Below are 16,020 nucleotides of genomic sequence, written 5' to 3'. Positions count from 1 at the left end.
GATTTGTTTGGTTTATTTTTGTAACTAAGTGCCATTGTTCTTTGCGAGGATGCATACAATGTAGGCAATTGTGTAAAGGGCTTCAGTTCCTTATTATAACTTCCTGTAACCCCCTTCCCCAATCATATGAACAATATACTTTTTTTGCTGTGTACTCAATGACCGCAACCAAGATTGAGTTATGATGTGTCAGCTATGGTATAGGCCCGATATTACAAAAGCGGCAAGAAAACGGCTTGTCACCGATCAACAGAAATAAAATGCACAGCTCACAGAATTTGCATCAATAATAATTATGGAGCGGGTTACCATGACTGTACATAGCCTGAGATTATAAGTGGTTCATCGCAGGTTTAAAAAAAAAAAAATTTAAAGCAAGCATGAAAGTGTAGGAGTGAGAACTGTGTGCGCGCGGGTCTGTAGGGCCCGATGGCGCGTGAGTAAGACGCCGTGCCTCCGGAGCTCTTGAAATAGACGCGCCCCACTGAGCTAAGGTGTGTGGGAGTACGAGGAGAAGCAGGGAGCTCTTCCTTCCTGTTTTTTTTTTTGTCTTTGGATTTATCTCCAATCTGTTCTCCAATTTTAATGCCCCGTAACCCCGTCCTCACCCTCTCTGTAGAGTAAGCCTGTAGCGTAGTGGTTAAGGTATATGACTGGGATTCTGTGGTTCGAATCCCGGTGTAGCCACAATATGATGCGCACAGCCGCTGGGCCCTTGAGCAAGGCCCTTAACCCTGCTTTTCTCCAGGGGAGGATTGTCTCCTGCTTAGTCTAATGAACTGTATGTCGCTCTGGATAAGATCGTCTGCCAAATGCCGTTAATGTAATGTAATGTAATGCTCCCTTTGTCCTCCTGATTCAGACCCCCATGAAGAAGGCCAGGGCCCTGATTGGTGATGCGGGTGCCTTCTTCTCCAATGCGGTAAGTGCCGAGGCTGAAAGTGTAGACTTTGCCTTTCCTGTTGAATTTCACAGGGCTTCGTGTCTGAACCATCTTCCATCAGATTTGCTCTTACTCCATGTCTGGTAAATCTTTGATGCCGACACCCTGTCTGTGTCAGTAATTCATTTAAAATTTCACCCTTTACCTCAGCTCTCCTTCTGGGTTAATCTGTGCTTTCTTTCCATCTCTGTTTTTCCACTTTGTTTTATCCAGACAAATGGTCTGGAGTCGACAAACTGCCAGCTCCTCAGGACAAATTGTCATCACAGTATCGTTCAGGGTGGATATATTGCTTCTATCTGCACAATTCTATGCAGTGGGCACTTGCACTGTGAGTCCCTGACAGAATAGATAAATGAGCCCTGCAGAACAGATTTGTAAGTGTTTCACGAGTGTTTTCCACACCGTAGAAAAAGACACTACAATTACACTAATTCCAGGTTGCATCAATTGGCTCTCTATTCGAATCAGTTTTTTTTTTCTGTTTCGCTATGTGCATATAAACACAGACAATTGCTCAATTAAGTTCTTTCTCAGTCATCCAAATGTTTATCTTTGTTCACAGATAGCCTGTTTTATATTCTGTTTCTTTTTACACCCTGTCGCTGAAACCTGGCCAGTTCTGTGGCTCTCCAACCCCAGTATAGACGTCATTGGTACCTCACCCAATCCTTGCATGTGTCATTGCCTCAGGAGGTGTCATTGGGTGTTCAGCATTTACATTACATTGACATTTTTGTCATTTGGCAGACGCTTTTAATGAAGAGCTGTTCTAAACAAAAAGACAATTGTTTTTTTATATATATATACAGTCAGGTCCATAAATATTGGGACGTCGACACAATTCTCATCTTTTTGGCTCTATACACCACCGCAATGGATTTCAAATGAAACGAACGAGATGTGCTTTAACTGCAGACTTTCAGCTTTAATTTGAGGGCATTTACATCAGGTGAACGATGTAGGAATTACAACAGTTTGTATATGTGCCTCCCACTTTTTAAGGGACCAAAAGTAATGGGACAAACTAACAATCACAAATCAAACTTTCACTTTTTAATACTTGGTTGCAAATCCTTTGCAGTCAATTACAGCCTGAAGTCTGGAACGCATAGACATCACCAGACACTGGGTTTCATCCCTGGTGATGCTCTGCCAGGCCTCTACTGCAACTGTCTCAGTTCCTGCTTGTTCTTGGGGCATTTTCCCTTCAGTTTTGTCTTCAGCAAGTGAAATGCATGTTCAATCGGATTCAGGTCAGGTGATTGACTTGGCCATTGCATAACATTCCACTTCTTTGCCTTAAAAAACTCTTTGGTTGCTTTCGCAGTATGCTTCGGGTCATTGTCCATCTGCACTGTGAAGTGCCTTCCAATGAGTTCTGAAGCATTTGGCTGAATATGAGCAGATAATATTGCCCGAAACACTTCAGAATTCATCCTGCTGCTTTTGTCAGCAGTCACATCATCAATAAATACAAGGGAACCAGCCATACATGCCCACGCCATGACACTACCACCACCATGCTTCACTGATGAGGTGGTATGTTTTGGATCATGAGCAGTTCCTTTCCTTCTCCATACTCTTCTCTTCCCATCATTCTGGTACAAATTGATCTTTGTCTCATCTGTCCATAGGATGTTGTTCCAGAACTGTAAAGGCTTTTTTAGATGTTGTTTGGCAAACTCTAATCTGGTCTTCCTGTTTTTGAGGCTCAATGGTTTACATCTTGTGGTGAACCCTCTGTATTCACTCTGGTGAAGTCTTCTCTTGATTGTCGACTTTGACACACGTACACCTACCTCCTGGAGAGTGTTCTTGATCTGGCCAACTGTTGTGAAGGGGTTTTTCTTCCTTCACCAGGGAAATAATTATTCTGTCATCCACCACAGTTGTTTTCCATGGTCTTCCGGGTCTTTTGGTGTTGCTGAGCTCACCGGTGCGTTCTTTCTTTTTAAGAATGTTCCAAACAGTTGATTTGGCCACACCTAATGTTTTTGCTATCTCTCTGATGGGTTTGTTTTGATTTTTCAGCCTAATGATGGCTTGCTTCACTGATAGTGACAGCTCTTTGGATCTCATATTGAGAGTTGACAGCAACATATTCCAAATGCAATAGCACACTTGAAATGAACTCTAGACCTTTTATCTGCTCCTTGTAAATGAGATAATGAGGGAATGACACACACCTGGCCATGGAACAGCTGAGCAGCCAATTGTCCCATTACTTTTGGGTGGCACGTATAGAAACTGTTGTAATTCCTACACCGTTCACCTGATTTGGATGTAAATACCCTCAAATTAAAGCTGAAAGTCTGCAGTTAATGCATATCTTGTTCGTTTCATTTCAAATCCATTGTGGTGGTATATAGAGCCAAAAAGAGGAGAATTGTGTCGATGTCCCAATATTTATGGACCTGACTGTATATATATATATATATATATACATATATATCTGCAATGGACTGGCGACCTGTCCAGGGTGTATTCCTGCCTTTCGCCCAATGTATGCTGGGATAGGCTCCAGCCCCCCCCTGCGACCCTGTTCAGGATAAGCGGGTTAGGATAATGGATGGATGGATGGATAGATATATATATTTTTTTAATATTAAGGGTTAGGGTTAGACAAGAGGGATATCGGAAGGGGGGGGATCAGGGGGGACTACGGTATAGTCTGAAAAGGTGTGTTTTTAGTTTGCATTGCACGTGTAGAGTTGCAGAAAGGTGGGCACCTTGTGTATTGTTCACTTCCAGCTACCCTGTTAAATTGGCAGGTCATGATGGCTCTGGTCTCGGGATTGATTAGTTGATGATACTAAGCCCTCACCTGCTTCCTTCATCCCCTCCGTAAAAGCTGGCCTTCTGTCATTCCTTCTCCATCACTGTCTCTGCTATTCATTTACCTCTCCTCTGTCTGCTTTCAGTAATACTTCACTTCTCCGCCTCCTACTCCTGCATCTGCCTCCTCTTCTGTTTCTCTCATCGTCTCGTAGGTCTTCCTTCTGCTCCTACTCACCCCCACTCCTGCCCCACTCTCCTGCCCCACTCACCCCCTCTCCTGCCCCTCTCCTGCCCCACTCACTCTCTCCCCTGCCCCTCTCTCCTGCCCCTACTCACCCCCTCTCCTGCCCCTCTCTCCTGCCCCACTCACCCCCTCTTCTGCCCCACTCTCCTGCCCCACTCACTCTCTCTCCTGCGCCACTCACCCCCTCTCCTGCCCCACTCACCCCCTCTCCTGCCCCTCTCCTGCCCCACTCACCCCCTCTCCTGCCCCTCTCTCCTGCCCCACTCACCCCCTCTCCTGCCCCTCTCCTGCCCCACTCACCCCCTCTCCTGCCCCTCTCCTGCCCCACTCACCCCCTTTCCTGCCCCAGTTCACAGTGACGCCCCTGTGCTGCCCCAGCCGGAGCAGCATCCTGACGGGCAGGTACCCCCACAACCACCAGGTCCACAACAACTCCCTGACGGGCAACTGCAGCAGCCCGGCCTGGCAGAAGGGTCCGGAGACACTGGCCTTCCCCGTCTACCTCAACAAGCAGTTCTACCAGACCTTCTACGGGGGAAAATACCTCAACCAGGTGAGTGCCGTACTTCTGCCCCAATCAGCGCTCTGTGAGGGTTTCGGCAGAACTCGTACAGTAAGGCCAGATTCTCAGCTCAAATGCGGACAATGGTATTAACATTCTCAGTAACACTTCTTGAAGTAAGTCGCTCCGGATCAGGCTGAATGGCGAATGCCAGTTGTTTTTTGTTCAAGGGAAGAGACTGCAGTTGGGCGCTTGTTTACGGATGGCGCTCAAACACTGAGGTTTCGGTTTCTGCGCGGTTCTAAACCCTGCTCTCTGTTCCTCTAGTCCTGGGGTGACTGCTCCAGTTCTGTTCATTTTCCAAGTTCCCATTTTATTTTTGTTGGCAGTCAGCTAAATATATTTCATTCGTACAGCAGGTAGCGCTCTTCTCCACCACAGACACTCTCTCTCTCCCTCTCTCTCTCTCCCCCCCTCTCTTTCTCTCTCCCTCTCCCCTCTCCCTCTCTCAGTATGGACAGAAGGAAGCAGGAGAGGTCAGCTACGTCCCCCCAGGCTGGGACCAGTGGCATGCTCTGGTAAGGTGGCCCCCACGCGCTCATTCCTATGGGACACATTTGCATTTCTGCCACCATTTCCCACCCCTTATCCCGGCCTGTAGCGTAGTGGTTAAAGTAAAGGACTGGGACACGCAAGGTTGGGGGTTCTAATCCCGGTGTAGCCACAATAAGATCCGCACAGCCGCTGGGCCCTTGAGCAAGGCCCTTAACCCTGCATTGCTCCAGGGGAGGATTGTCTCCTGCTTAGTCTAATCAACTGTACGTCGCTCTGGATAAGAGCGTCTGCCAAATGCCAATAATGTAATGTAATGTAATATGCTGCTGAATGCGATGCTATACTACTGCACTTCACAAAGTCGTTTTCAAATGATCGTTAGCGTTAGCTGACTCTAGATTTTCTAAACACGAAATAACCGGGGGGGGGGGCAACTGACCGCCCATTGCGAGACTAATAGCGCTATCTGAATACTGCAGAATGTATGCAGAATAAAATGGGTTTCAAATAAATAATACACATTTAAAACCATTTGGATTGTGTGGCCCATCCATGGTTGTGGCCCTAAATGATGGCATAGATTTTTTTATGCCATAGCCAGCTCTGACCACAAGTTAGGATCTGAAGAAATTCTCAACTGTCATTGACCTTGCAGGGCGTGTGCTACTCCTATTCTGATTGGCTACATAACATAGCATAGCATAACATAGCATAACATAGCATCACTTTGTTGTATGTCGCTCTGGATTAAGAGCGTCTGCTAAATGCCTGTAATGTAATAACATAACTTAACACAATGACGGAACAGGCCATTCAGCCCCAGCAATGCTCTCCTTTCCCCTACACCGTTCCCATTGAAACGGTTTGTGGAGTGTCACGTCATTCTCCGGACGTCAGAGCAACGACACGTCGCCGATCTGCAGACAGCGGGGGTTCCAGTCCACTGGTTTCACGAGCTGGCGTGTGTCATGTCTGTAGGTGGGGAACTCCCAGTACTACAACTACTGCCTGTCGGTGAATGGCAAGGAGGAGAAACATGGGGACAGCTACGAGAAGGACTACCTGACCAACCTCATTGTGAGTCTCTGCTGTCGGGGCCCTGTGAGGGGCCTCTCAGCTGTTGCTATGATACCGAGATGTGGATGGTGACTTCGGCAACGCTGATTCATTTCATGGGCTGGCATGATTAATGTCACTATTTCACTTCCTGTGTCATAACAGAAACGTTGCGTGGTGATATTTGTCATTTGTCAGGTTTTTTAACGTTGACATTCCTATTCATCACGGTGTCAATGAGCTGAATAAGCCGTCAGTGTCAATGTTTCTAAACTCAACGAGTACAGCAATAAAGCTGGCCAGAAACCTTGTGACTAAATTGTAACCCTTTTTTTTTTGATAGATTGTCAAACATTTTCTGCCATTGCTTTTTCTAGAGATGAGAGGTTTTTGTGTGACTCTATGGGCACTGCATTACGAATCTGAAAGCCAGTGATTTTGTTCATTATATTTATATATATATATATATATATATATATATATATATATATATATATATATATTTTTTTTTTTTTTTAATAAAAAACCTTGCAGAAGCTTTTATAAATAGGGCCCTGTGAACGCTCACAGATGATATCAGGATTGCAGTTTGCAGAAAATGTGTTGTAATCATGCACAATTTAATTGTAGTACTGTTGTGTAATGCTGTTGGATAACAACGAGGTGGGCAGTACATATTATGACAACTTGTCTCTGAATTTGCAGAGTGCAGCAAACTACAAAGGCACGTTTGAAGTGAGGCTGCACTGTACCAATAACTCTGCACTCTGAATTTAGAAAGCCATAAAAGGGGGGTTTACAGCACATATTGAATATAATAACATTTTGCTGAGGCTGGTAAATGCTCCATTTATAGCCACTGGTTAATCAGCTACAGCCTGTCAGAAAATCCATACGGTCTGGATATTACTTCTCCCCTTTTTTTTTCACAGGCAATAGGTCGTGCCTGTAACATTCTCCCCAGGTCTTTGTGCAAGGGCAGGGCTTTCACAGGTGAACCATTACAGGTTTTTGTCCTGTGACCGGGCGCAGTTACGAGGGTAGTCTCCTGCTGCCTGTATCGCCTCGTGAGGCTTTTCGCGCACGTTTACGTGCCGTTTTTTGTCAGCCTTGTGTTTTCTGTACCTGCTCATGGCCCCTTGCTGTAAAACCACTGTTAAGAGTGCTAGCATATGCAGTGTGCACAGATAACACGGGGGCGGTCTGTAGCGTAGTGGTTAAGGTAAAAGACTGGGCCACGCAAGGTCGGTGGTTCTAATCCAAGGGCCGCACAGCCGTTGGGCCCTTGGGCAGGGCCCTTAACCCTGCATTGCTCCAGGAGGAGGATTGTCTCCTGCTTAGTCTACTCAACTGTACGTCGCTCTGGATAAGAGCGTCTGCCAAAATGCCAATATGCATGTGCACATGGCCACTGGTCCTGCGAACGCCCACACCAGCGTGAGCTCACCCGCGCTACTCTTCCTGTGTCCGCCCGTCTCCCAGACGAACAGGTCCCTGGAGTTTCTGGATAAGCGGAGTCCCCAACACCCGTTCTTCATGATGCTGGCCCCGCCTGCACCCCACTCTCCCTGGGCGGCAGCGCCTCAGTACCAGGGCGCCTTCAACGGCACCAAGGCGCCGCGCGACGGCAGCTTTAACAAGCCCGGAAAGGTAACCCAAAAACACCCTTTTTGAAGGATTAAGGGGGTAGAGGGGGACTCTAAATGTACATCCCTCTTAAGTGGGGGTAAAGTTGTCCTGCCTGCTGAGAAAGTGCCTGTCAAGCAAGTTAAAGTGGGAGATTCATACAGAGAACGAATTGTTGTCTGTGCAAAGACTTGACATCAATGTTTTTCTTTTGAAATCAGAAGAATGATCACTGAAACCAGTAATTACATTCAAATTGGTTCAGATATGAAATTATTTGTATTATTTGATTTCATCACTGCCACCTAGTGGACAGACCAGTTTATTACAGCATTATAATGACAGAAAATGTCGCAACCGACTCGTTTCTTTTTTGTTTTTTTTATCTGTTTACAGGATAAACACTGGCTTCTTCGGCAGGCCGTTAGCCCCATGTCTGACACTTCGATCGCGTTCCTGGACAATGCGTTTCGCAAGAGGTGCGCTACTGAGCTAACGTAGGTGTTTTTTTATGGTTGTGTGGGAGTCACTGCCGCTGTGCTGACTGCAGTTCTTCACCTGGCCTGCAGGTGGCAGACCCTGCTGTCCGTCGACGACATGGTGGAGAAGGTGGTGAAGAAGCTGGAGGACCTGCAGCTTCTGAACAGCACCTACATTTTCTACACCTCCGACCACGGCTACCACTCTGGTGCGTCTGCTCTGCCCAGGCTTCTGACTTCTGTTTCAAATGAAGACTTGTTTTATCTGTGTGGCTGCTTGAGATGTTTCAGTTTATCGCTTGGTCTTGTTTGGAGTCTTGAATCATCTTCCCCTCATAGGCTTCCAGCTCTGTCCATCATTCTAGTATGAACTAAAATTCCATGTGACCGAATATCAAATGTGATAATCGCTTGTGGCTACGATCATCATCATATCCAAACTAAGAACTGGCCTCAACACTTAGACAAGAGGAAGAAGTTTGCCCCTATCTGTGATCTCTAATCTCCAGTGTAATTCCATCCCTACCCATAATCCTATGACAGCGCATTGTTTTCTTGTAAATTGCGGGGTTTGAATGAGTGATGACATCAGATTCCCCCCCTCTCCATAGGCCAGTTCTCTCTGCCAATTGACAAGCGGCAGCTGTACGAGTTTGATATTCGGGTCCCGCTGATGGTGCGGGGACCTGGGATTAAACCCAAACAGACCCTGAAGGTGAGACACACTGCCTGGCCTTACCCGGTGCAGGTGTAGGAGGCTGTAGGTGCCACTTCTTCCCCTGAATACGGAAGCCCTGACCTGTGTTTGTGACAAACGTCCGGTTCACCCCCTAAAACAGGTCCTGGGCTACCTGGTTGATCTTGCCAGTAGCATATGTTTGCCTCAAATGGTAAATGGTTGGCATTTATGTAGCGCCTTTATCCAAAGCGCTGTACAATTGATGCTTCTCATTCACCCGTTCATACACACACTCACACACACCGACGGCGATTGGCTGCCATGCAAGGCACCAACCAGCTCATCAGGAGCATTTGGGGATTAGGTGTCTTGCTCAGGGACACTTCGACACAGCCCAGGCGGGGGATCGACCCTGCAACCCTCCGACTGCCAGACGACTGCTCTTACTGCTTGAGCCATGTCGCCCCTGCATGGCTTCAAAGTTTAAGCCATGCATGTCTAAGTACACTATGACAAACTATGTTTGCAGCAAACAGTTACTGTTGAAGGATTTTAAATTCACGTTCCATTTAGCTCACCACCAACACCTTATTAATATAAAAGGATGTGACTTGGGTCTAACAATGCCAGCTAGCTGATTCATTGCTTACCTGTGACTTTATTTTTTATTAAGGTAAGAACTAATATTGCATTGATTGAAGTATATTATCACGGCCAAATAATAGTCCACTTTGGTTCTCTCTGTGTTTTCCCCATTAGCAGCCATTTTTTCTCACCACGCACTACTTTTTCAAACTGTTTTCTAACTTTAAATGGCAAACAGAAAAAAGTTTGAATATGTTGGCTGTCTTGAATGCATGTCCAGTGTTCGGGTTCCTCCATGGTTTTAAAGCAGATTATTGCTATTGTTGCGGCATATGTCACAGTCCCTCCCGTGTTTGACTGGCAGGCTCCTGTGCTGAACATCGACCTGGCCCCCACCTTCCTGGACATCGCTGGAGTCAATCTGTCCCTGGTTAACGTGGACGGAGAGTCCTTCCTACCACACATGGTGTGTGTGTGTGTGTGTGTGTGTGTGTGTGTGTGCGTGTGCATGCAAGCATATATCTGTGTCTGTATCTGTGTGTGTGTGTCTGTGTCTGCTTGTGTTCATGTGTACTTGTATATGTGTGTGCGTGTGTGTGTGTGTGTGCGAGCATGTATATGTGTCTGTGTGTGTATATGGTTGTCTGCGTGTGTGTATGTATGTGTGTCTGCGTGTGTGTGTGTATATGTGTGTCTGCGTCTGTATATTCAGGTACCCTATGTGAACACACCCTCATTGTTCTTGCACAGACTCTGGGCAACGGCACGGCTCGCCCCTACTTCCTGGTGGCACACACTGGGGAGGGCCACGCTGAGGCGGACCCAGCCTGCCCCAAACTGGGCCCAGGCCTGGCCGTGAGTACCCCACCCCTCCTCCCGCTGACCCGTCATCTCTCCCTAAACAACAGGGGAAGCTACACAAAGCTGGCTTGGATGGCACAATTTTTGGCTGGCTTGGATGGCATCCCCCAGAATGCAGTGCGGTTTCTGGATCCCCGTGTATTATTCCCAAAATGTTGATAATTAATTTTCCGTAATTAATTAGCTGCTAAATCGAGCAGCGCGGTCCGTTTCTCGACGGCGTCCATTTGCTGCACTGCGGCATTCTTTTCTACATATCTGTTATGTGCAGCAGGCATTCGCCAAGGACATTTTTTACGAGCTTGTACTTGGATGTTTAGCAGCTTTTAAATCTGTTGAATATCAGGCTGTCAATCCCAATTCAGTAGTGAATATCTAAGAGACTGTGCACACAGCAGTCAGTATACCAGCCAGTGGCAGCAAACAGTGATATAGAAACAGAGTATTTGAGTATTAGCAATTAGGGATGCTACCAGATGTGTTTGGATAGTTCTAATTAATTAGCAGTGCAGTTTTGTTTTTGCCACATCGGGCATTGAGAACCATTATGTCCACATTGTCCTATCAAACACGTCAATTATAGCAGATATTTAATTAGCCCTTTACAAATGTAATGCTTTAACAATCTGACAGAGCATTTGAAGTGGATGAGTGCCTATGACCGCGGTGGAATGTTCTAGATTAAATCATCACTAAGATGGCTGAAACGACAATAACGCTTACCCAGGTACTTACTCTGGTCCTGCAGAGGCAGTATGTATGTTGGTTTTTGTTTTTGTTACCTGAGCTAAATGAGCCCATTGGCTATATACACAAACACTGGTTTATTTGTCGATTCGATCACAGTACAATTTTCACATTAGCACACAAGAAGTGTCTTTGGCTCTCATTAATACACTTAATATTGCATGTTTTACAGTATGTGTTTACTGTGTAACCTAGCTGCCATTTTTTTTTTTAATCTTTGGGCTTCCGGGTAAAATGAAGGCTAAATGAAAAAATAAAATAAAAACCTCAAGAAATATACGTAGTTAACAAATTAGATGGTGGAAATGTTGGGGCTAATAAAGTAATTACGACCAGTAGTTGGAATGAAAACCAGAAACAGATAGGACCCTCGTCGCCCATCTCTACGCAAACCCAAAAGTTGTCAGTTGGAAACTGGGTCCATTGGAGAATGGTTTGTATTCATGTTTTTAATGTTTTTTTCCCCCCGTGGTGTTAACCCCGCAGCACTGCTTCCCAGACTGCGTTTGTGAAGACGCCTGCAACAACACGTACGCCTGCGTTCGCACTCTCACAGAAAACAACTTACAGTACTGCGAGTTCGCAGACAGCGAGGTGAGCCTTCAACACCCGGGTGTACTGCACAATTCAACATCGGTGCCGCGCATATAAAGATGAAAACTGAGAGTGGTGTTTCAGGAGCTAGAACGTAATTATGTATTGAAATTAATAATACCACTGAATATTGAATACAGTACATATTATTATGTATTGAAATGAATATTGCCAATAAATATTACCGATATAAATGTGGTTACTGAAAGGGTTTCTCCAAGCATGTTGGGAGAACTTGCCACAGTTCTTCTGCATATTTTGGTTGGCTCCTTGCTTCTGTTCTCAGACAGCCTTGATCAGGTTTTTATGTAAAAAGTAGACAATTGCTTACAGTAATATGTTACTTTTTAAAATTAAATACAAAAATGTCTCTGTAAAATTAAATCTTTTGGAAAATGAATATTTGGAAATCTCAAATGTGTTCTTTTATATGAACACACACAAAAAATAAACATATATATCAGAAAGTCTAGGATGCCTAAGACTTTTGCACGGTACTGTATAACTTCGTAAATAGAGGAGCAGTGGTATATACATTGGGATCTTATTTTAGGGACACTTCTAAATTATTTATAGGAGATGTTTTTAACATGTACATACATGTAACGTGTATAGTAATGCAGACGTCCGTGGACCTTGCACGCTAATTTCTACTGGTCGTTGCTTTCTTCATAGTCTTTTGTTGAGCTCTACAACCTGACCTCTGACCCCCATCAGCTGGAGAACATAGTGAAGAAGGTCGACCCTGCCCTCCTGCAAGCCATGAACCTCAAACTGATCAAACTTCAGTCCTGTGCGGGAATCACCTGCCGCGACACCAAATAACAACAACAACAACAATTGGACTGGGAAGTTGTCAGGACAGTATTTTCTGGAATGGCGTCTTGGTGGGAAAGAAGAGCACGATCTATCAGCTTCTGATATGAAGTTTGAAGTATATTTGAGGGCGTAGCTTGTGTTTACGGCAAAGATTTCTGGTCAAAAACGCTAACAGTTTTGTTGTCGCCATTTGGCCGTCGTTGTTTGAAAAACCCAGCAGTCTGAGAGGAGGCCTTAACTGTGATTTTGTCTCAGGTTATTGAGCACTTTTTATTGCACTGAACGATTCATTAACTTGCACATTTTTTAAAGCTGAATCAAATTTTAACCTATTAACTATCCTTTTCTATGTAGGTCGCTCGACCTTCAGTGACTGTTTAAGACATGAGGATTATTTCATTTGTTTGATTTAATCAGTTTCTCAGGGTTATTTATAAAAGTAGTACTAATTCATAGTAATTCCTGCCCCATTGACGCTAGAGTGACGCTAAAGGTGTCTGTCATAGTCCAAACTGTAAGTTGGCTACTTACAATGTTATTTTATTTTCAACAAACTACACGACAAAATGTTGTATTTTATTACTTCCAGTGGCCTTAAAGGGAAATATAGGCTACAATTCATACAACTGCATTTCATGTGCCTTGTAGCCTACTGCTGCTGATTGTCGTTTACACTGATACTGATTTGTACTGCTTTTATCTGTTTGGCTACATTTTGAAAGACAAATAAAAATGTACGTTTTTTTTTTTTCCTTTGGTTTTTTAAAGCGAAAAGCACATTTAGTACCATATTTGCTTGTAACCTTATTTTAGACTTACATCCTCAATTCTGAATGAGGAATCGCCAACACAAACGATTTCGCTGAATAATATTATAGCGGTCAATGCGCATCCTGTCATTACGTAATACACTTGACGTCGCCAGGCGGAAATGGACAGTGGAGGTTAAATGGCGAGGAAATCGACACAATCTTGAGTTGTCTTTGGCGGCTCGTTTTACATAAAGAAGCACGATTTTAAAAGATGGTATGACGCTTGCAGGACATTATTGGAATGTGTGGCTATATATCGCCACCCATCCTGGCATTAGCATGCCGTGTCCCAGAATGTAAAATGTATGGGCACAGCAGGTAGAGTCCGCCTAGCCTTGGATAACGACGGGGAGCGTAGTGTTAATAATAGCGATGGAGATGTTTCTAGGAAAACACGAGAAATTCTCAAGATTCAACGAGCTGCGACAGATGATACCGATATGATGTCGAAGGTATGCATTCGGCGGCATTGTGGGGATGCTAGCTACCCAGCACAGCTCAAATATATGCAGTTAAATAGCTACCCATCTGAACACAACGCTAGCGCTAGGTGTGAGTCTAGAACGGCAAGATATGCTGCCCTGTCAGAATGATTCGGAAACCGATGCAGTTACTGTAGCCTACATATTATTGAACACATGAGAAACATTACATATTTTAACGTTGGATTGTATTTGCGAGGTGATCACCAGACTGTCTTAATGGATGTCTCGAAATACGATTTCCGTCCTGGCAGAATACATGCAGGCGCACTACAATGATGGATTTGTAAGAGTTCTTGGGTTTTACTTAGGCCTAATTACTATAATACACGTTAGCAGTGCTATCCAGTCAATCTATTGTCATGTTTACAAGCGTTAAAATAAGCGTTCTTGGAATTCATTCAAATGGATATGGTCCTAGTGGAGCAAGAATGAAAAATCTATATTCAGTAAATAACCATTGCTACTGTGGCATGTGTCAAAAGACCTATACAGGTTAAATATTTGCTAAACCATTCGTGTTTCCCTTAACCAACTGAAATGACGCAAAGAGACAAAATTAATATGCCCACTGTGTATCCTCAGTCAAAGACTATGTACTGTCTCTGCCCATTTTTATATCTACCCAAAAGATACAGGAAATGACCCATATTGAGTATTCTCATGGGTAGCCTTATATATTATTATATATGCGATGTTGATATTATAAAAGTACAATCAGTTGTCCTCCTACACATGAAGGTGTAGGTTTACAACTATTCCGTGGTACATACATCTTTTACAGCCCTAGTAAAATATCCCTAATACCTGTTAACAATCATTCCCTATTTGAAGTGATCCCAGTGTGTGGGGACAATAAGGATTTACGTGCATTTATTTATTTCGCCGTGTGAACACATTAGCGTCGGTTGTGGCTACGCTCTCGCGGTTGCCGGGCAGATTAGCTCATTCTGTTTCCTGCCGTTGTCAGGACCCTGTTTTACGGTGTGCTTCACCCCGTCCCTGAGATCTATGGAAGAGGATGGACATCCCAGTAGCCAATCACAGCTGTGGGAGCGAGCAGCCCTGGCAGGGTCACGCTGGCTGGCCCGTGGCCTCGCCCATAGGCAGCCATGCCCCTCCACCTGCCTTCCTGTGTCCAAGTAAGGCCGTGCAGAATGCACCTCCAATCATGGGATCAGTGGCCCCCCCGCCCGTGGGCATGACCGGGACCCCCTGGGGCCCCCCGCCAAACCACTTCAATGGTGAGTGAAGAAACGTAATACCTCCCGTCCCGTCGAGTTCCGTAGCATGGAAGGGGATGTAGCTCAGTGGTAGAGCGCATGCTTTGCATGTATGAGGCCCCGGGTTCAATCCCCGGCATCTCCAAGGAGTATTTTTGGCGGCCAGTAATGTAGCGGTTAAGGTACGCACAAGGTTGGTGGTTTGATCCCCGGTGTAGCCACAATAAGATTGCTCCAGGGGGGGATTGTCTCCTGCTTAGTCTATTCAACTGTACGTCGCTCTGGATAAGAATGCCATTGCCCCTCATCTGTTTCTTTACTCCAGTCTCTTTGAGTGCACATTTTCAAACTCATGGGGAAGAAAATACATAAAATGATTGATTGAGGGGGCCGCGGTGGCGCAACAGGCTAAGATGCAGCGGTTGCAGTTCGCACACCGGGGACCGGGGTTCGATTCCCGGTCCTGCCAGAAAGCCTAGCTTGGCCGGCTCATGTGGCGCAGTATAATTGGCTCGCTGCTCCAGAGAGACTTGGCAGGGTTAGTAGATCGCCGCACAATAAAGCACCTCGGGCGCCTTGGAATCACGGTCGCGAGCATGAGACGAGAAGGCTTGAAGAAGGCGTGTCGCTCTCCTTCGAGCCGCTGAGGGACGAGGTGTGAGCGGTGTATTTAATGCTAGCTCTAATAATTAGAGATTGAATCAGACGGGGTACAATTGGCTACCAAATTGGGAGAAAAAGGGGAAATTCAGAAAAAAAAAAGATTGATTGACTCAGTTTCACTATATACTGTATTTATTATATACAGTAATTGTAATAGTGTAAATCTGTTTTGAATAATATTACATTATGATGATATCTATGTACAGGCTACATTAATTTTACATTAAAAATTTTGTATACATAGTTATTTAGCTGACAATTTTATCCAAAGCGAGTGTGTAGAATTTTTATTTTTTTTAAATGGCACTAAATATAATACAATGCTTTTATATTTCACACTGAAATATGATATTTTGTGATATGAGTCCC

The 16,020-nt window shown here is 45.0% G+C and overlaps 1 protein-coding gene and 1 non-coding gene across 3 annotated transcripts in view; both read left to right on the top strand.

The window, feature by feature from the left end:
• Positions 1-12,536, top strand: part of LOC133141006 (N-acetylglucosamine-6-sulfatase-like) — a 62,729-nt gene extending 50,193 nt beyond the window's left edge. For both annotated transcript variants that reach the window (XM_061261347.1, XM_061261348.1), the window contains 12 exons: positions 863-922; positions 4,318-4,521; positions 4,983-5,048; positions 6,004-6,102; positions 7,564-7,731; positions 8,104-8,186; positions 8,277-8,395; positions 8,798-8,901; positions 9,815-9,916; positions 10,201-10,305; positions 11,545-11,652; positions 12,328-12,536. In XM_061261347.1, the coding sequence (XP_061117331.1) occupies positions 863-922; positions 4,318-4,521; positions 4,983-5,048; positions 6,004-6,102; positions 7,564-7,731; positions 8,104-8,186; positions 8,277-8,395; positions 8,798-8,901; positions 9,815-9,916; positions 10,201-10,305; positions 11,545-11,652; positions 12,328-12,477 (1,368 nt within the window). In that variant the 3' untranslated portion in view covers positions 12,478-12,536. The remainder of the gene's footprint in view (positions 1-862; positions 923-4,317; positions 4,522-4,982; positions 5,049-6,003; positions 6,103-7,563; positions 7,732-8,103; positions 8,187-8,276; positions 8,396-8,797; positions 8,902-9,814; positions 9,917-10,200; positions 10,306-11,544; positions 11,653-12,327) is intronic.
• A 2,525-nt stretch (positions 12,537-15,061) lies between these two features.
• trnaa-ugc (transfer RNA alanine (anticodon UGC)) lies at positions 15,062-15,133 on the top strand. The gene has a single exon. It is a non-coding gene; the product is annotated as a tRNA-Ala (tRNA).
• Positions 15,134-16,020: the final 887 nt, after the last annotated feature.

The sequence above is a fragment of the Conger conger genome, chromosome 11 (assembly GCF_963514075.1).
Source record: "Conger conger chromosome 11, fConCon1.1, whole genome shotgun sequence".
Classification (NCBI taxonomy): Eukaryota; Metazoa; Chordata; class Actinopteri; order Anguilliformes; family Congridae; genus Conger; species Conger conger.
Note: the sequence above shows the minus strand (reverse complement) of the source record. Positions and strands in the feature narration are given on the sequence as shown.